The sequence below is a fragment of the Fistularia commersonii genome, chromosome 5, assembly GCF_037954325.1.
Source record: "Fistularia commersonii isolate RoL2024-O1a breed Wild chromosome 5, RoL_Fcom_v1.0, whole genome shotgun sequence".
Classification (NCBI taxonomy): Eukaryota; Metazoa; Chordata; class Actinopteri; order Syngnathiformes; family Fistulariidae; genus Fistularia; species Fistularia commersonii.
The window spans coordinates 11,708,520-11,729,803 of NC_141288.1; the positions used below are offsets into that span (position 1 = coordinate 11,708,520).

General features: G+C 42.1%; 1 protein-coding gene across 1 annotated transcript; it reads right to left on the minus strand.

Annotated features, from left to right (window-relative positions):
- Nucleotides 1–4,844: 4,844 nt before the first annotated feature.
- Nucleotides 4,845–19,947, minus strand: podxl (podocalyxin-like). The gene is made up of 8 exons (XM_086146826.1): nucleotides 19,541–19,947; nucleotides 8,422–9,198; nucleotides 8,072–8,262; nucleotides 7,967–7,990; nucleotides 7,002–7,140; nucleotides 6,829–6,872; nucleotides 6,362–6,481; nucleotides 4,845–5,444 (listed from the first exon to the last, which is right to left on the minus strand). Exons 1-8 carry the CDS (start codon nucleotides 19,581–19,583, stop codon nucleotides 5,250–5,252), a joined length of 1,533 nt encoding a protein of 510 aa, XP_086002952.1. The 5' UTR covers nucleotides 19,584–19,947; the 3' UTR covers nucleotides 4,845–5,249.
- Nucleotides 19,948–21,284: the final 1,337 nt, after the last annotated feature.

Sequence of the window (21,284 nt, forward strand, 5' to 3'; positions counted from 1 at the left end):
GTCCTGAGAGTGATAAGAATATATGATGCCTGTCTCCTCTGTGCTGCATTGGAGTTCGCCAATCTCAGTGGTTGGCAAGGGGAAGTGTTAGCCTCCTTCCCCCGCTACAAATTCACAACACACTACAAAACACTCGTGCATACATGGGATTCGATCACTCGCCATGTTACAAAATAGTGAAATCACGAGGCGTGTTTGAACATTTGAGCTGCTGGCTTTCTTCGCATGGTGTGAAGATGTCACACAGGCCTCGGTGATGGGCACGCTTCTGAAAACAGCAGCTCCATAACAATTACAGTTATTAAAGAAAGGACCCAATGAAAGTGATGCCAAAATTTGGGAAATGCTCATTCCCCTTGATGCAAGGCGAAGAACAAACAACTTTTGGCAGTTGTAAAATTTCCTCTGGGATCAAAGTATTACTAATTCAAATTCATGTTTTTTCTTAATGCGGTCCAGCCCATCAGGCATTACCCCTAAGAAAAGGAGCTCTGTCTTGCATTGCAGAGAAAAATATCTTATCTGATCGTTGTTTACGGGGCTTGAAAAGTGAACCTTTCCTCTCATATCGTACGTTTTCCCTTCATGACCTCAGTTCGGCATGCTCATAACTGAAGATGGTCAAAAAAAATTCTGAATGGGAAATTCTACATTTTCCCCCACTCCACCGTTGACGTCCTTGACTGAGGTTAATAGATGGAACACCCAGCAGAGGGCATCAGGGCCCAGTGCAGTTAAGCAGATATTCCCTATTAATAACAAATGAAGAGGTCACCATGCTGCAGTCAAGCATTAATTTCCTGAGAAATCCTCTTTTAAATTAAAAGCCAGAGAATTGATAAAGGACATTTTATTGCCAGGTTTCATTGCCATCAGTGACTTCAGAATACATTTCTGTCTCGCTCAACGCACCACTAAAAGCTTTTACTAGGAGGTCAAAGGTCATTAGGCTCTGCTGTCTGGATGAACTGTACCCTCCCGGTGATAATACTTTATACTCCCACGGACTCACTTTGGATCATAACTTTGGTTCTGATGTTTTTTTTTTTATTTCTTGGCATTCTCCATTTATAACCACAGGTATGACACTGAAGCTGCTACTGTGTTTGTTTTATAGCAGTATTGGTGATCAACTGCAGAGCGGGGACGCATCAGATGTTTTTGGGGTTTTGTTTTGTTTTTTAATCACGGGCACTGAATTGATCTGACGGTCAATTTGTGATTTTGCAATCCAGGGTTGCACCTTCTTTTGTTGTTTTTTTGTGATTGACACTTTGAAATTGGTGGATGGTGAATATCAGTTAATGGTGAAATGCTTCAAAATCAAAATTTAAAGTAACTGCCGCCCTCCTTGGAGACAATTTACCATGTGATTGCGTGTGTGGTTTAAATCCCTGTAAAAATATCCCTCTTGATTTTGCTTTCCAACGACCAAAATGATGCGATTCGCTTTGTCCCTGTTGCCGGGCGCTCTGCATTTGCAGTCTGCCGAAAGGAATGCCGATTTCACACCGCTGTCCTGACCTAGTCGGGACATGTCTGCCAGTCCAAACCTCTCCCTCTCTTCTGCTGACACCTTTGATATGGTCAAGTCAGTGTCTGCTAATTCCGGCTTGAACGTTGATTGTTTCATCTTTTGCTTTTTAAAAAAAAATAATAATAATCTCAGTCCACATTTGATGGTTCGTGACTCCAGTGTTCACAGGGCGCCGGGAAATGTTCTGCAAGTAATTGAAGTGTCAACAGATTAATTGTCGAAAGAAATAATGCACAAGCTGCAGTTTTTCTCCATAATTATGACACTGGGTTAAAAGTCTTGGGATAACTTCTTGGAGAGCAGGAGTTTGAATAATCACCCGCTGACGGGTTTGTGGCAAGTGTAAGAGGAAAGCAGACTGAAATTGTTCAGCCACTGATTCTGACCAAAGCCAAATACCCTAGTTGTAAAAAATAAAAAAAATAAAATGAACAGCAACAAAAAGAGTCACATGACCAGATTGTGACAAAAAAAAAAAAGATATTTATACGCTTTGATCCTTTTGAGGGTCATGTTGCTCTCTCCATAATGCCCTTTTGACTCCAGAGCCCAGTCTCCATGGAAGAGTTTGTGTATCTGAACCCAAAAAAATAATGATAATAATAAAATGCAAGTACTTTTTGGTAAAAGAAAAAAAATACACATTGCCAAATCAGATTTTCTCACTGCTGTTTTGGATAAACCTCCTCCGCCATGTTTGCTGAGTGGAATGTTGTGTTCTGGTTGTGTGTTGATCCTCTCTGGTCGGAGGTCAGGGGTCATCAGGCCGGTTCTCCCCGGTCACCGGATACAGCGAATGTGTAGAAAGCCTTGTAGTATTGCATTGTATGTAATGTACATAATGGAATAAATAAAGATTGTATTTTGTTCAGGTTTTCATAAGGGCCGTGTCTGTGGTGTTTGTGCCCCTCCTGCTGGCCAAGATTCAGCAAGACACATTTGAGACAATGGAAAAACACTTCCTTTATTTCAACATGAACAATTTACAACTTCCAGTGTGTCAGACCCCTGCTGTCTGCTGCTCCTTCAGCAAACCAACCATAAATACAACAATACTGAGATGTACTTTGGTGATTAAAAATAGTGAGACTGGAGATAAAAACAAAACAAAATAAACTCGAGTGCAGAAGGTGATGATTCACACATATATAGTTCATAAGTGAGAGAAAATATATATTATTTATCCTTTTAATGGACTTGAAGGGAAGTGAGTCATCTGGAAACAAGTTTTAATGGGGAGACTCCAACCCTCCTGCAGTGACTATTTACAGTGGGACTTCACAGAAAACATTATTGGCACGCAATCAGGAATGATCAATATCTGTATTGGTATCAAGACTAGGCCAGATGGAGGAAAACAAGAATACTAATTGCAAGGCCTTCGATCAATATCATAGAAATGGGCACACTCTAGCATGGAAGAACAACACATTTGAAACAGAAATGCAAACAATGTGGATTTACTTGCTCTCATTTTAATGCTGGTGGGATTTGTCACTGACCTTTATATAGGATTGTTAATCATTTAAAATGATAATGTTTATGCTTGTATTTTTTATATTTGCAAATGTGCATATTTTAAATGCTGATTGGTATTGTAATTTCTCACATTTATCATCGACGTCTGGGGTAATGTCTTTCTGATCGAGATAGCTGATTTCTTCCAGTTCAGTCAATGTGCCTCTCCATTATATTGAAAACACTTGTGTTTATTTACCATTTACCTGACTATGGCGTTTATTTACTATTTATATACTTGTCTGAATTCATACAGTAAAGTCATCTCATCTTTTCATGTTAAAAAAAAGAATTCACAACTAAACATACATGATATTTGATACATGGCCGAGCGCTTATCAGTATTGATCAAATATTTTTGACTGTGAATCTATGTGACATTTCTGTCAGAAAAAAAGGACTGTATTTAAATCAAATAATTAACGTATTGTAACAAAACATAAAAAATAATGTTTAATAGCATTGCCCTCAATAAATAACAATTTCAGCAACCGTGATCGATCGGCCTATAATACTGTAGCGTCTGTCAGAAATAATCACAAAACAAAGGAAACACAAATACTGGGTTTCATTCGGCAATTCCTTTTCCCCAGAAAATATCGTCGCTCAAACACTGCGGATCCGTGAGGAAGACTATACTCCAGACTAAACTGAAATCTCTTCTTACCACTGGTAGGCAGTGGTGAGTGATTGTCACCCTTTGTGTTTCCTCCTGAACAAGTCAATTTTAACCCTCTTCACCCAGCAGGCGACCCCAATAGCACAAACCCACATTTACAGATTTCTACCTTTACCAGTCCCTTCAATTCCGGTTTCATGGCAAATCAAGACTGTTACTGAGCTAAACTGTTACTGAGCCACAAGCTCTGTTTGTTGACCTTGTGCTACAGGTGACATAACAGTATGTTTCCTTGTTACAATGGTGCGCTTGACACCATCGTCCTTTTAGTAAATCATCTCACGCCATCACAACATCACTTTTTCTGTCTGTTTTTTGCATCAGTCCATTGAAATTTATCAATGTTTAAATGCTGTTATCAATAATATTTGACTTCAACTCTTCAAAAATTCCATATCGATATTCAGACGTTATCAGTAGACGCTGCTGTGGCCGAATCGTAATCCCGTGAGTCAAACTCGAGTCTCAGATCTTCGGCGTTCAAGCCTCGGTTGGGTTGATTGACCTTTTTAGGCATTGTCGTACTAAAGTTATGGTCACATGATGGTGGGTGAATTGTGTAACCTGACCTGCAGGCAGGAAATCATGAAAATAAAACTAAAACAAGTGAGAATTTGAAAGTGTCTCCAAATAAAAGGTTGGACTTAAGTGCCACAAACATAAGGTCCTAATAAGTCCAAGAAGTCTGTTCCTAACCACAGTCATAACAGTCATCACACCTTTGTTCAGTAATGGATTCTATCAGATTGTTTTAACCTGATTGTCTGACAGCTGGTGATTTGCTGTTTTACTGGAGGTTTAAAGCAATACAGATTTTTTTTTTTTTTTGCTAAAATTGAATTGTTACTTCCTGATATGGACAGACACTGACATTTAGGGTCAGTTACAAACCGGTGCTGTGTTTTGGGGGTCAAAGATGTCACTGGGGTGTGTCTATATGTCGCCACCTTTTCTTATTAAAGCAGTCTCTTAGAAATGTTTTGTGCTAATTTTCCTAATAATATGGAACACCAGTTACAGAAAGTGACCAGATACTTTCTGTTCACTAGGGATTGTAAGGCCCAATGTGATGGACTGAATTTAAAATACACTATTTCTATGTGTAGGGAGGTGTGTGTGTGTGTGTGTGTGTGTGTGTGTGTGTGTGTGTGTGTGTGTGTGTGTGTGTGTGTGTGTGTGTGTGTGTGTGTGTGTGTGTGTGTGTGTGTGTAGTGGTGGTGGTGGTGGTGGTGGTGGTGGGGGTTGTTATCTGTTCTACCTGTGCGTTGCCTTGTTGGGAGTGTGTGCTGTCTGTCTTACAGGTGTGTGTGTGTGTGTGTGTTGGTGTGTGTATGTATGTGTGTATGTATGTATATGCATATGTCACCCTCCAACTAAGATTGTGTCTGACGCCGGTTCCAACAAGTGCACGTCCACCTCTGTATATGTGTCTGTTTCTCTGTGTGTGTGTGTGTGTGTGTGTTTGTGTGTGTGTGCGTCAGTGCGTGCGAGCGCAGGCATTGGGTAACATCAGTCCTACAGGTGTGTGTCCTCCTCGTCGGGGATGTCGTCCTTCAGGAGGTTGTCGATGGGAACAATCCAGTTGTCGTTGAACTCTCCGTTCATCGCCGTCTTCTTCTCCTGCATCTCGGGCTGCACCTCCATCACCTCAAGTGTCGGGTTGTCATGGTAACCGTTCTCCACCGTGTGCAGCTCCTCTGTCAGGTGTTGCTTTGGATATTAAATAGGAGGATCAATTGCAGGGAATGTGCTCTCGGCCCCATCAGTTCCAGACACTCCATTAAAGATGTGAGAGAATCTTGATGTGTTAAAGTGAATTCTTTGAACTTTTAAGACCATTTATTATACTTTCTTTTCCTCTTCTTTTGTTGTTATTTCTCCCTGGATTTTCTGAGAAATTCCTCACTAGATTTAGAATAGTATTTTCCTCCTTTTTTTGGTGATTTCTTGGTGATTCCCTGCAAATCACCTGGTAATTTCTGTTAAGATGCTGTAATTTTATTTATTTATTTTTTTTAACATGGTTTCATGCTATTTTTCATTTGCTTGTTTGCACAATATGGCGTGTTTTTTTTCACCCCAATTTTATCATATCTCGCACATGTCTTAACAGTTCACACATGGCATTTCCTCATATTTTAAATCCCATCTGGTTGATTTTCATCTGAAGTTATCTAATTTGCAATTGTCATGACTCAAATTTTCTCCTTACTGAATTATAGAATTTAAAACATTTTCACTGGATGGTTGACACATTACTGTCTCCATTTTAATGCTCATCCTTAGGCTGTCTCACTGCAGAGGAGCTGAACTTCCGCAGCACCAAATCATGATCAGCAGACTCTGTCCTTTGGATTGCGCCTGTATCCTAAGGTTTATGGTAAGACCCATGTGTCTCCTGTATAATAATTTATCCTTTATTTATCCCTCTGGGGAAATTTGTTCTTTACAATTATCCCATCATGGCTGAACCATGAGAAGTAGGCTGCCATCGATCAGCACCAGGGGAGCTGTTAGGGGCTCAGTGTCTTGCTCAACAACACTTCGACACACTCAGAGGAGCCAGGAATTGAACCAGGAATCGCTCCTGCCCCATGCAACCCCAAAAATCCAAACAGGGAATCTACCTGGTTCTCGGAATAGGGCCTGCGGTGATGGGAGGCACACACAGCGAGGATGACGATCATGATGAGCAGGGCCCCACAGGATGCCAGGATGGCAATCAGGGTTTTCTTATCCGTTGGTTTCTTTAGAAGGAAAACATGAGGAGATATCAATGTTTGCTTTTAATTAGCATGGCACTCGCCACCTCCACTAGATCTTAACCTATCCAATTATTGATATTATATATATATATATATATACATGCACTTTATGCTTTATCTCCCAGGGAGTCTTATGTTGTACATTTATTTATCCACAGACTCAAGTTCTACACATGTTGCGCGAAGGATGGGAGTACTCGGATCTCAAGAACAAACTGGTAAAGTGAATGAATGCGCAATTCCTACGTGTCGCGAGTCCCGAATTCGTGAAAGTACTTCAAATGTGCAAATAGTAAACATGCAACTGTTGACGTGTACCGTGTTCTTACCTTGGCGAACTCTTCGTAGAACTGAGATGCCAATTCTGTTTTCACTATAAGATATACATTGCCAAGGTTATTAATTGACCCAAAGGAGATCAAAATTTCTAACAAGTCATATTGGCAAGATGCTGCAAGAAAATTAAGTGTGTGCGTGTGTGTGTGTGCGCGTGGCCCAGCACCTTTGCCATTAATTTCCACGCTGTCCAAGTGCATTTTGTTGTTTTGATGGCGCCAGAACACCGTGCAGTTTCCGTCCTTTATGTTCACCATCAGCTTCTTGCAAACCTTCACCAAGTGGCTGTTCTCCTCCTCGTCCTCCTGAAACACAGAGTGGCTCCTTATAAATGGCCCTTCTTTGTTAAAGACACACAAACAAACTTTTAAAAACACGTTTCCTGTATGTACATGTTACGCTGTTTCCCAAAGTAATTCTAGGGCAAAAGAAATAAATCGAATTGTACTTTATATAAAAAAATCTTACAAATATATATTGCATTTCTTCTAACAGGTCATTTTTCATTAATTGATTTTATTATTTAATCTTGTGTTATTATTGACCTGCTACACAGCTTTAAACACAGATACTGTATATTTATCACCCATTAATTATCCCTGATCTTGTTTTGTCGTATGTTCTTATGGGGAGGCTGTAGCCTCTCCCAATGGAAGGTTGCCGGTGGACCTCCTCAGCTCTTCCTGTCTGCACGCCGAAGTGTCCTCGGGTAAGACACTAACTACAACTTGGCCCGGGTAGCAACTTGTGTGGTAACTCTGTCACCATCAGTGTGGGTGAGTACATGTATGCGTGTGTGAATGGGTTGAACATGATCTACTGTTAAAGCACATTGTGCACACCGCAAGTGAATGAGTGGCCATTTACCAAAGCACCCTCTCAATGTAACCAAAATAATCTAGAGCTATATAAAATAAATCAGGCAAGCGGGCAAACTATCTACCTACCTATCTACCTCTTATCAACCCAACAAACAACCAACTAGCCAACCAATCAATCCATTACTCAACCGATCAACCAACCAACCAATCAATCAATCAATTGTTGAATCAGTGAGTAAATTTTTATTAACACATCTAGGAAAAGGAAATAAGAAAGAAAAAACTACGTCCTAAAGTCGAGTAGTCTTACCTTCTGTCCTCTGTTCAGCGAATACTGCAAAACAAAGGAAGAAATCAATGACCCACATACAACCTCACTCGTTCATGCCAACATGGGTGTCAGCTTGGATCTCACCAAAAATTTCTGTAAGTCTTTGTCCGTGGTGGATATGGAGAACACACTTCCAGCTGTGGTTCCGGAGGGCTGGGCTTTGGAGCTCTTAGGTCTGAGTGTGGGGGACGGGGTCCCTGTGGGGCCAGGCAGCACCCAGGTCGAGCTTTTTATCGTTATCGCCCCTGTAGATGTTGGTCTCACGCTATCTGTGGCTTTGAATGGAACACACACAAACACAGCTGCTACGATTGTGTTTTTTGTATTCAATATTATGTTAATTTGATCGACAGTGAAATATCCCAAATTCACAACTTGCGCATCCTTTGTATTTTGTTGCTCATTGAGCTATAGAGGTGTTGAGTTGCTCTCACCTTGCTGGCTGTCAACACCGCCTCCACTCAAGGCGGTGTTGACCGTCTGTGCTGTGGACTGATTGTCGGGGTTAGTTGGTGGTTTGTAGGTTGTGGAGGTCAGAGAGTCCTTGGTCACATTGATGCTGGGAGCATTTCCCTCCGGTGTGATGGATGCCTGGCTCTTGCTGGGCATAATGACTCCTGGAGGGGTCGTGGTGATGGATAGCCCCATCACTGCTGAGGCTAAGGTTGTAAGGCCAGTTTTGTTGGGAGTCACACCAGCAACAGAACTAGCACCAGTACCAGCACCAGTACCAGTACCAGCATTAGCACTAGCACTAGTACTAGCACCAGCAGGAGTGGTATTGCCCATGGCATTTGGAGAGGAAAGAGCCACAGCGTTTTTGGCAGTGCTGCTGGGGGCTCCACTTTCAGCTGCCTTGTCAGGAGTGGTGCTTGTCGGGGTGGGGTTGGTGCTTTGCTGAATGGTGGTGACCACCTGGGTCACAGTTTTCTGAGTGCTGCCACCTTTGAGTGGATCTCCATTTGTCACCGCTTTGGACGTTTTTGCTCCAGTCTCTTGCGATCCAGTTGTTTTTTCGACTTGATTTGGTGCTGTTGTTATATTTGGTACTTTCGTGGTTTGTGTGGTAAGATTTGTCGAGACAGCTGGTTTTGTTGTCTCCATGTTGGCCTGATTTTTAAGAGTGGTGCCAACCACGGTTGAGGAATCACTTTTGGTAAGAGTGGCCGCAGTGGAGGGTCCATCTGAGAAGACACTGTGACATAACAAACCTGTGGACAAGGAAAACATGAAGATAAATAGGTGAAATAAAAATTCCACTTCTGTATTATTTGTTATTTTACCCGCTGTTGGGAAGTCAAACTGATGAAAAACACTGAAGGTGTTGGTTTTAAAGTTTATTCCCAACCTGCATGTACTCTGTCCCAAGAGTCCAGAGTAACATCTGACTCAAATTATTACACAGTAATTTGTAGGCTTTCCACTTTCCAGGTCAATGAAATATAGATTTTTTTTGAATATTTGAATTCATATTTTACTTTCTGAGGGAGTACAGTGGATTGACTGTCCTAAAAATGCCCAACCACCAATACCCCCCTCCCAAATGAGAAATCTCCACATATGGAAAAAAAAAAAAAAAAAAGTACAAATAATGCCATTTTATAACATCATTGTATCAAAAGATACAAATTCAAAGTGTTTAGCTTATATGTTGGGCCTTCTGTTGCACCTCTGAGGAAAGCGATGTCACATATCTTTTGTGAATAATTTGAGAACCTTCTCTGAGTTCTCAACAGATTGGGGGCTATTACATATAATGGGATATCAATGAGATGTCAGTATCAAATCAGTACAGCCATAGCTAATCTATTTAAAGTAACAAGGACAGGATGTTTGACACAATAACCTTGAGACACCACACCCTGGACCGTGGACTCCTGTGAGTTCCCCAAGAACAATCCCAATCGGAGAACAATGGCGTCCGGCTCGCCCACGCAGCCATCCCCGGGCATTTTGACCTCCACCCAATGACAGCACCCCTGTCACATCTTTCTATATTGTTACATTAATCTGAGACATTTTAGTGAGTTTACTTAGACAAATCGCAGGGCCCGTCATTAGGTTGCACATAAGTTATGTAATTCTACGCTTATTATCACATCATATCTTCATGGTCATCACCGCAAAGAAACATTATCAATGATAATGAGCCTTCATCTATGCTCAAATTTCCATAATTTTCATATAAATCATCTGCATAAAGAGTCACCAGGCATCATATCATGATTCAAATGATAATCTGTAGCTTGAAAAAGGACAATAAAGCTGTGACCCTAGAAAGCCTTTATTTACCGCACTAGCCGTCTGCCGTATTCTGACTTTATGCATGATTTTTAAATGCCTCATCACATTCAAACTTGACGCGCCCTTTTTGACACCAATCTATTGAACAATATATGATCATTGAATAAATCCAATCTAATGATCTGCAGTCCAAAAGCAAATGAATGAATATATTGGATCATCTTTTTTGCACGTAAGATCTTTAATCTTTGTCTCCTCCCTGTGTGGCCCCCAGGGGTCGGGATGGAGGGGGGGGGGTGTTTGTTGCTCAAACTGAGATCTCAGTTTTCCTCTTTCTTATTGGCTGAACAGTTCAGGGACCCTTTTAGTCATTGTCCTGAACTTTTTTTTTACCTCCCAACTCAATTGCAGTGCAAAATTCTAATTGTGTTCCTTGTTATTATAAGTTTGCCCGATTTTTTTTTTTCTTTTTTTTTAGATGTTTTTTTTTTTTTATGTAAACAATGTAATTTTTAGGTGATTGTACAACAAAAACAACTTCAGGTGATTCCTTTTACTTTCAGGGAATAATTCACAGCTATTAGTTTGGGATTACCTCTGATTTTTTTGTCTTTTGTTTTAAAGGAAAAGAAAGTCTCATCTTTGGTCGAGTTTAGATTCACCCGGCCCCGTGCCCGGCGGTGAGCCGATGTCGTGTTCAGCGATGACCCCCGCTGAGCCCCGCTGACCTCGGCTGACCCCGGCTGTCACTGATGCATCTGTTTCTTCGCGAGTGACGGCCTCACGGCCCCCCTCGCTATCAGCACCCCGGCTGTTTTTACTTCACCCACGCATTCCGGCACAAGCTTCCCTCGAAACTCTCACAAAACCTCCACCTGTTATTTGACTTGGTGAGAAAGGACCACATGGGGGCAACGAATGGACAATATGACGCCTTCGAATGTTCGAAAAACCCCTTTGATAACTAATGAGAAACATCAATATCACTTCAAAACATTTCAGAAAGTTCAGTTTGTTTTGGTGAAGTCGTCATTTGTTCCCAGAATAGACTAAGGCTGTGCCGTTTCCTCTCTTTCACAGAGCAGGAGGGCAGAGAGCCACAGAAAAAGCACCAATGCTTTGCAGAGGCCAGAGCTTCTTGTCACGTCCCTGTGACAATATGGACATGGAAGTTGATTCCCTTTGGAAGTTCTCAACACAAAGGAACAGGAATGGTAACGTTGTGTAAAAAAATGACTGAAACGAGCCCTTGTGCAACAATAGGCAAGGATCGTTTCGGCGTCCAGTGTCCTTTCAGTGCCTACAAAATGTAAAAATACCTGCATCCGCCACGGTTTATTACCCGATAATAATATAAGTGACAGCTTTACAGCTTCTGCGGACGTCATGGTGACTCCTGCAGTCTGGAGGGAAGCACATAGAAATGTATATGTATTTGAAATGTAATGCAAAGTATTCTGCTTAACAAGTACCTCACTGAAATAAACAAGCCTATTTGTATGATAATTTTATTCAAAGATTAACTGAAAGTTAATTTTAGCTCCTGCTTTTAAAGTTCTACTTGAGAAAAAATAAATTGCTTCTAAGCTCGCAGATAAAAGATGAACTCCCAACCCTGCGTGTCGGAGTGGGCGGGGCTTGTTTTTACAACATGGCCGTCGGAAAAGCGAGAACAATCTGAGCACCTTCAACACGCAGACTGTCCTGCTTAAAGTGCCGGATGCCGCGTCTTGGCCCGATCACGACCCGCTTGACCCCTCGTCCGACAGTGGTGCGGGTGGGAGATTGGGGGGGGGGGGCAGCCCCTCTGACCTCCAACCGGACTCAAAGAATAGTGTAAAAAGGGTAAGTAGTAGATACGCATTTCCTCCCCTGACCTTTTCGCACTTTGCCGGTGTTTGAATTTGTCCAAACCTTGATAAAGGCAATAGTTCAACAGGCTGATGGTGTGCCAGACTCCTGCACATAAAACAGCTAAGATGGAACAAATTGAACAAATTTTGGACGCTGTTTTAAAATAAAAAAAAAAAAAATTTTGAGGAAGACTTTCTCTAGGCGCAATGACAGCTTACCGGGAGGGTTTGCTGGAGAGCTTCAATTTGAATGGAAAAGAAGCAGTGGTTAACTATTATAGTACTTAACAAACAACAAATTCTAAACAAGCAAGACAGTCTCTGGTTGGATTCTGACAGTGGTCCTTTCTTTTTGGAGTTTGCATGTTGTGTCTCCCTGTGCCTGTGTGTGTTTCCACTGGGTTCTCTGGTTTCCTCCCACAGTTCAAAACCATGCAAGAGGTTCATTGGAGACCCTAAATTTCCCAGATGTATAAATGAGAGGGTGAATGGTTGCATGTCTATATATACGTGGCCCTGTGATCACCAGGCGATCAATTCTGGCGCCGCCTCTCACCCAATGACAGTTGAGGTAGACTCCGGCTTCCCCGTCTCCCTGAGTGCATAGATGATGAATGAATGAATGTATCTAAACTCCTTGAAATCAAGCACAAGCTTAAAAAAAAAAAGAAAACTGAGGGGAGACAAATGCAAGGAAATGGTCAAGCTTCAAAGTAATTCATCATTTATAATGAGGTCATAAGGACTATCATGTTAGGAGCTTTTTTTCTTTTTTTTCTCATTTTCCATCACAGAAATCCCTGATATTTGAAAAACCACACGATGTGTCATTTACCTGAAGCGGAGCTGTGATTTCATTGCTGCCCTGGATTGGGCAACCTTCCCTGCCATTTCAAAGCTATTTTATTTTTTAAAGGCCAATATTTTTCTTTGACCAATAGAGAGCTTGAGTTCTGCTCAGTCTCAGCCGGGTGAGAAATCCCATGGCATTTTAGGCAGAATTAAAGAAATGCGAAAATAAAGAAAAAAAACATGGCGGGGAGCTGCCATATAATTGGTCCGTTCCTGGAGCCTGTTTGTGTCTGAAGCAACTAGACAACAGTTCTGCTCTGGTTAGCGCCAACTTTTCCACCACTCAAAAAAACAGCTTACAATTTTAAAATGTATATTCATGTGATGTATTAGGATAGAAATGTAGCAAAAACTGTTTTTTTGCATTACATTACATTACAGTCCTTTATCAGGCGCTTTTGTCCAAAGGGACTCACAAAAAGTGTAATTCAGTCACAGAAGATCCGAAGTACCAGTAGTCGGAAGTCAGAAGTGACCACTCAACCAAATAGACATCTCAGAACCATATAAATACATACATACATTTCATCGTTAATTTTTTTTTTTTTTTCCGGGGTGGTTGGGGGCTGATTCTGCCGAATTTCATATTATTTCTAGCAAACGTCATTGATTGACAAGGGCAGCACTTGCAGGGATCAGTGGGACCAGACCATCTGGTGAAGGCCCGCGTGGGACGTCCACGTGCACCCCTTCTCTTTCCCCCTCCTGTGTTGCACTGTGAGGGGTAATTCAGTGCGTGTATGTGTGTGTGTGTGTGTGTGTGTGTGTGTGTGTGTGTGTGTGTGTGTTTGTGTGTATGTGTAGGGTGGGCAGCCTGAGGGAGGAGTTGTTATATCACAATGTGAACACCAGTGTAGGGATGAATGTAGAAACACTCGGTGGGAATAAAAGACAAACGAGGGAAAGGGGGGGGCTGTAAATCTAATGGCCAAATGGAAATGACTGACCACACACACACACACACACACACACACACACACAGGTTCACGTCATTCAGTAACAACCCTGCTCCCTGTCCTAAGAAACCAGACTGGTATGTGTCTTTATGCAATCTGTAATGGGGGGGTTGGGGAAGGGGGTGCCCACATTATAAATGATAAAAGTTTAGTGTTACACCCAACATTCCTCTCCAAACACACACACACACAGATGCATACACACATACTCACTGACACACACAAACACGCACACAGATGTTGGTGTCCCCCTCTCACATACATTCATGCTGAACTGACCAACATGGTAAATATCAATACAACTTAAAGTTAAGGGGGGCATGTAGGCAAAACGTAGGCATAGACCTCACTTAGTGAGTAGTGACAGGATTTTCAGAAATAAGTATATTAGTAATATTTAGTTTTTTACATAAATCTTTTGATAAAAGAAATGTCAAAATTGAACCCCGCCCTCAAAATGTCAGTTCAAGCCTGACGGGAAAAGCCATCAAAAACTCTGAATTCCAATGACAACTAATTCAGAAATTAGCAACAAAAAAAAAAAGAAATAGTCAGAAAAATCCACTTATGCGGAAACTGGTCCGTGCGTGCATGTGTGTCACAATAGTTGATTCTCAACTCTTTACTGGATCAACAAATTCAGAGTAGAAACCTCCACAAAAATATTAAATTCAGGAAGAGAAAGTTGAGATTTGTCATTTTCCTGAGGCTGTGATCGGTGCCGTTACACACACACACACACACACACACACACACACACACACACACACACACACCCTTCTCTCTGCTAATAAGGCAACAGAACTTTTCTGTTTACCTCCAATCTTGGTGTGGAGGGATGACAGGGTTTGATGATGAAGAAAATGTGCGTTTGTATTTGTTTATGCGTGCAAGCATGTGTGTGTGTGTGTGTGCATGTGTGTGTGTGTGAGGAATGAGGAGGTACTGGATGGGCAAGGGCGGGGGTGGCGGCAGTACCAGCCACGAGGCTGATTAATGGACACCTGGGTGTGTAAGGGAGAGCGAGGGAGTGTGGGGTCACGGTGGAGGTCAAGGCCGAGCCTGTCTTATCTGCGCAATCAGACAGTGATGTAACGCCAGGATTCACGACAAGCTTTTCCTCCTTGAACCTAAATATCACACTAGTCTCGTCTGACCTTTCAAGATCCACTGCACCTGGACGGGATCTTGATCGACCCTCCTACTCCAGGGTTTCCCAAAAGGTCTGTGATGGGGCTTTGAAAAAAAAACACATTAAATCTGTTATGTCAAACCTTCATTATGATAAAAACTGATGGATATTGTGAGAAAAAAAATGAGAAATTCCGAACATGTTTTATAAAGTGACTGGTGTATTATCATCCCCTTTCCCTCAAACCCCTCTGGTGTTTTAAACTGTAAATTAAGTTTCAAGAAATCACAGATATATTGGGAAGGTACAAAAAATGATAGAGAAATGAACTAAATTTTGAAGGCTGAAATCAGTTTGAAATAGCCCACATATGAAATGCTTGTGTTTGATATTTGCCTTTTTTGTGCAGGTCATGTTTAACTGAGCGGTAGGAAGGTTTTTTTTTTTTTTTTTTTTTCTTTCTCCCCGTTTCTTTTTTTTCCCAAGTTTGAAAACCTCCTTTCACTTTAGTTGTTTGAGAAAAAAACACAAGATGGTTTTCCTGCAAACCTCAGGGGGAGAGTTTGTCAGCTTGAGGCTAGAAATAAGCTTCCACCTGATGTGTGGAGATGGTGCATGGCTCCCAATAATAATAAAAAAAAAAAATTTAAAAGCTGTGTGACTGAACATGATGAGAGCTAGAAAGCAATTGTTTTTCTCCCCTCATTAAACAGCCGGTGACACCATCTTCCATCCTGCCATCTGCTTCACAAACCAAAACTCTCCTACGTGTTTTCTCCCCGTTTCTTCGCTGCCGAGTGCACGAGAAGCAGCAAGAGTCAATAACATCTCCTGTCGCCACACCCTGGGAACCGGGATGTTGATAAAGTTTTTTCCCATCCATTGTTCTCATGTTCTTCGTCCAGCACAGACACCAGGCAGTGAGCGGCGTCCGGAGAGGCCGGGAGCCCCGTCTGCTGCTTATCTTGTAGGAAATGGACAGGTCGCGAACCCCCAAAAGCAGAGGAGAGATGATCTGCGTGGGGTTAGGAAGTGCTGGATGGCACCGATAACTAAAGATAATGCCTCTCTAGACGTTTTATTCTCCGTGCAGATGTTCCAACCGCGAAAAGGCTCTCCAGCTGATGGATTTGTGGTGTCAATCAAATCGCCGGTTCAACCCAGAGATCGGAAAAAGAGCTGGAGGTGAAAGCCCATTTTCAGATTTTTTCGGGCCTGAGGTCAAACATCCTCCCATTAAAAGGAGAATGGCTTTCGGGATTTATTATAAATATTAAAGAAAAAAAACTGACGTGACTATGATGTACATATAGGTACATACATATACATACGCTGGGAGGAGTCGATTCCTGGCTCCTCCTAATGTGTCGAAGCGTTGTTGAGCGAGACTCTGAACCCCTAAACTGCTCCCGTGGCGCTGATCGACGGCAGCCCACTGCTCATGGTTCATCCATGATGGCTTAATTGCAGAGAATGAATTTCCTCATGGGGATTAATAAAGGATAAATTATTGTTATTATATCTTAAGAGTACAGTGAGAGCTGTTAGGAGGATGGGTAAACACAATTTACTGTGTACTACTTCACCAATAGAAGTATTTCTGACTGCACTCTGTTTCCTGAAAACTCCTTTATATGTAGTCTATTTTCTCTATTTCTCTTGCTCTCCCCCTCTTTGCGTATCAAGAAAAAAACTGCGTATTTGTTGTAACCAGGTAGACCAGAGGCAGTGACGCTACGTGCCTCTTTTCTGTCGTTAAATGGAATATCATAATGTCAAAACGATCAGTGTGAAAGTAGCTGCTGAGCTTGCCTCCAACGGCATTAGTGCCACTATTGACACTTCTGGCTTATTAATGAGATACTGAAACACATTATCTTTTCATTTGCTTAATAAATTCGATCCATGTAATCGTGCAGTGCAAGGTCCTTTGACTCTTCATGCAAATCCATGACAATCAATCAATCAATATGATTGGATATACCCCATGAAGCATGCTTTGGTTTGTGGCCAATAAAAAATATTTTGTGACCTTTAACTCTTCTTTAAAAGTCAAACTAATTACCAAAAAAGGTAAAAGTTACTTAAAAGTACAGAAAACTACAAATTCATTTTTCACAATTAGCAAACAAGGAAGGAGAAAAAAGTTTTCTCGCAAATTGTCCCTGGGATTGTTTTCACGCAGGGTCTCTTTTGCCTGGAAGAAGCATTCAGTGACCCCTGCCATGACCCCAGAGGATAAAAGGGTATTGCTAATAAAAAAGAATTAAAAAAAAAAAATTAAATTATATTCTTCTTTTATTTTGTGTGTGCAAGTAATTCTTCTAATAAACAATCAAAGCACCGTAACCGCTGCAAACCATGTTATGTTTAAGAGGGATTCAGAACCCCTCCCTCTCCTTGAATTCGGCGCATCCGAACTCTGCGAGGGGAATCGTCCACTTGCCGAAGAGCGTGAAAAGGCCCGCTGAGCACACACGCAGACACACAGATGCAGTTCCACCCACGCTATTTTTAGGGATGTTTGCATGCCGGGGCCGTCTTCGGACTGAGTGTGTGGCAGCTTCACACGTTTGGAAAAATAAAAGCCCCCTCCCCGACTCCCCACCCTCCCCCTTGTCTGAATTTAGAGGCAGGTGCATAATTAAAGACAAACACTCGTCCCTCGGCCGGGTTGGGGGGGCTGAGCGACGGGGGTGGGGGGTCACAGGGGCACTTCATTATTCAAGCGTGGGACTGTGTGTTTGTGTGTGTGTGTGGTGTATGTGTGTGTGTTTTTTTTTTTTTTGGCGGGGGGCATTAGGAAGCCCTTAGTAGCAGAATGATGGGGGTTGAAGGGGCATATGTTTAGCTGAGCTATTAAATGGGATTGAGGCCGCTTTAATAGAGATTTCATAAAAATGTTCCAAGACAGGACGAGCGAAAACCGAGTGGGGAACGACAACTCTTTTGTACAGAAAACAGTTGTACAGTTAGGCTATGCAGTGTGTGTGTGTGTGTGTGTGTGTACGTTTGTGTGTCTCTGTCCATAAAAAAAAAAAAAAAATCCTCACTAACCCAAGCTTACTGTTCTGTATATTTCCTGTGCATCGTGTATTGGCAGTCCCTATGTCCTCTATTGTAAGTCGCTTTGGATAAAAGCGTCTGCCAAATGCCATGTAATGTAATGTAATGTAAAAACTACAAAATAGTAACTATCCTCAGGTTGAAATACGGAGGACGGAATGATTTTCATCGTTGACATATATCACAGTAATTGCTTGGATACGAATAATACCATCCAGTGGACCAGGGGATGACGTTAAGAGAGTGGCTCATCTTTATTGTCCATTCTTCAAGGTATCCATATTTGTAGTTTGTTTTAAATGTATTTACACTGCAGCTGTGCTTACCGTCTTTTCACAGATGTGCACATTTTAAATGATCTATATAATCTACATGATGAAAAATTGCCCCCAAAGTAAGTAAATAAATAAACGACTACTTTATTTTTATTCATTTGAAGGTATTATGAATTCATTATGAAAAGAATTACTTATGACATTTAACAGATCTAATATCTTTCTTTTTTAAAGGAACAATTTAACCTTTAACTTGCGCACGCTGTTATCATCTTGCAAAATAATCAAGTGGATCTACTGCCCTTAGTAAACATTTAGCAGAAAAGTGTAAAAGCTTCTGGCAATTTATATGTATATTTCTGGTTTTATATATACATCTAATATAATTTCATGAGGTTCCGCAATGGATCTGAAAGAGTCATGAAGGAAAATAACCATTGAGGCTGTCTTTAAGAGACTCTTGAAGATCTGGCTCAGGCTGAGTGAGTTCTTCCTGAGGACACTTTGAGAGGAACTTAACCATCTTTCCCCGCCAAAAACTGTGAAAAACTCACGCTGCGGCAGCACGTGATAGTCCAAACACTTCGACATCACCGCCGTCACTTTCTTTGACCGTTTCAGAGGAATGAAACCCTAGATTTGACACATCGCTGCGTCACTGCAATTATTTTAACTTGTATGTACGTGGCAGAGAAAACGGGTCATCAGAAACTAAAGTTTGTTCACGAATAAGAAGATCCTGACTTTTCCATATAAACAAGACAGAACAAACATTTCCAAACCTCGTCCGAATCATTTAATTAATCGCCTTGCTATCGGATCATCAGATTATTTCATTTTGTGAAAATATCAGCCATTCTATTACTATTTACATCCTGTGTAATTAATGAATGCACCAGCTTTTCATACAGAATCCTTGCCTTTAACATTTTCCCATCACTTTTAAAATTCTCCGGACAATTTCGGTCCCCATTCAGCTTCCTGTAGATCCCATATAATAAAAGTCATCCTTTTGCACCTGCTGCTGATGCTCTCTGTGTCTCTTTCCTCACCCCTCAGAAAATGCTCCGCAGGGGGGAGGCTGAGACCAAACAGGCATTAAAAAAAAAAAAAAAAAACAACAACCGACATTTCGACATTTAGGATAGGTGAGTGAAACAGAAAGGTGGACTCACTGAGTGCGAGAAGCAGCCACGCGGTCCCGGTCGTTGCTCTCATCCTGTTTCTGCTGACTTCTTCCCCCAGATGTATTTGTCATTCATGCAGTTCCACGCGACCGTCTCTCACTTTCTGCCCGGAGATGTTTAATGGAAGATAAAGTGACTGACGCCGTTCTGTCACGCCTTTCTCCCTTGGTTTGTATCAAGTTAGTGATCTGGCCTGACCTATTGTATTTTCTCTCCTTTTTCCTTTAAACCAAGAGCCAAGAATGCTTTTGTTTGTGCTGCTTCTTTCTCTCCCTGGACACAGAGTTGGGGATTTGGGGGAAGAGTTTTTCTGCGGTTTCCTTGGCTGCAGAGTTGTTGCCCAGTCTCTCCCTCTCTCTCTCTCTCTCACTCTCCCTCTCTGCCCACTCCACCCCACACTATCCTGCCTCCCTTATCAGAGCAGCAGGGGCAGACCCAGCGCAGCCCAATCCCAGAGCTGCCGGGACACTTTGAATAACAAAGGAAGCCGAGAGACAATGTGTTCCCTTGGTTTTGATCCGGTCGAAAAATGGCATATGACTCAAGGACGCGTTGATGTTTGATAATGGGAAAAGGTCTGTTTGGGTTCAGCGAGTCAACATCATGCCATCGCTTTCCCAGAGAGGAACGCTTTCCCCTAAAATTTAGGGCTTCGGCAGCAACGGACCTTGAAGTCTCGTGACACCCGATCGAAACTCGTCGGAGCCGAATTTCACCGGGCGATACCGAGTGTTTTCAGTGAGCGATTCAAAGTCCGCAGCTGCGAGGTTACGCGTTCGGCACACGTCAGCGGATAGTCCGTGTCGGTCAAGACGAGACGGGAGGGGGGGTCAGGACAAAGCACATAGCGATTGGAAGGTAACCCCAGGCCAAAGCTGGCTGTTGGCTGCAGGCCTTCCGTTGAGTTTGGATTCGTCGGACATTTTAAAGCCAACACTCACAGAGATACGTTCTTGGACCGGTTATTCTTTTTTTTTTTTGGCGTCCCTTTTCGGTGTTTCCTGTTGAAACTGTGGTCCTTCGACGGAGGATGTTTGTTTTCCACACAAATTCTCCTGATAAACTCATCAACGCTCCCGCTCCGCTGTCAAGTCAGCAAAGAACGTGCTGCTGTGTCATGAGGACATGGACATGGCCGGAAATAGCACAGACTTTTGTGCTTGTTAGCTGAGAAAAGAAAAAAAAAGAAAATTCTACAGCCCGACATTTTTATTCACGACCAGTTTTGGTTACGCCAGGGAAAGAAATGAAGCAAAAAATAACCGTCATGCCGAGAATATATTGTTTCTTTTGATACAAAAAGCAAAGCTATAATAAAGTCCGTGGACCTTCGGTAACCAGGCCTGGATTTTTGAGATGTTTCTGCCAGCTAAACTGCATTTAACTTAACACCAGATTAGAGTTGAATTTGTTTGATTTGATTATTTTTCACTTAATTCATTATCGTCATTGACTGTGGTCCATTCAAATACGATCACCTTCATTTTCCTACGAGAACAAGCTTATTCTCCGAGGCCGGCAGCCTCCTCGTGTTTGAGGTGGACTCTAATTTACAGCAGCATTGGCTGGAGGGGCTTTTGTGAAGTCCAACAGGAACAATAAAAAGAACATTTTTGGGAGCGACGGCTCACCGCTGAATTAACCTGGATTCTCAAAAGTCGCAGATTGAGCAATAAATGTCAAATGGCAGGGCGGCGGGCCGGGGGACGTCCACTGTAAATCTGTTGGAGCA

Bases quoted from the DNA above. Each gene is read 5' to 3' on its own strand.
- podxl (XM_086146826.1), bottom strand. From the start codon at position 19,583: ATGAGAGCAACGACCGGGACCGCGTGGCTGCTTCTCGCACTCA. The intron at 8,263-8,421 runs GTGAGAGCAACT...TTCCATTCAAAG, and splicing joins CGGTGTTGACAGCCAGCAAG to CCACAGATAGCGTGAGACCA. The intron at 7,991-8,071 runs GTGAGATCCAAG...TTTGTTTTGCAG, and splicing joins AAGACTTACAGAAATTTTTG to TATTCGCTGAACAGAGGACA.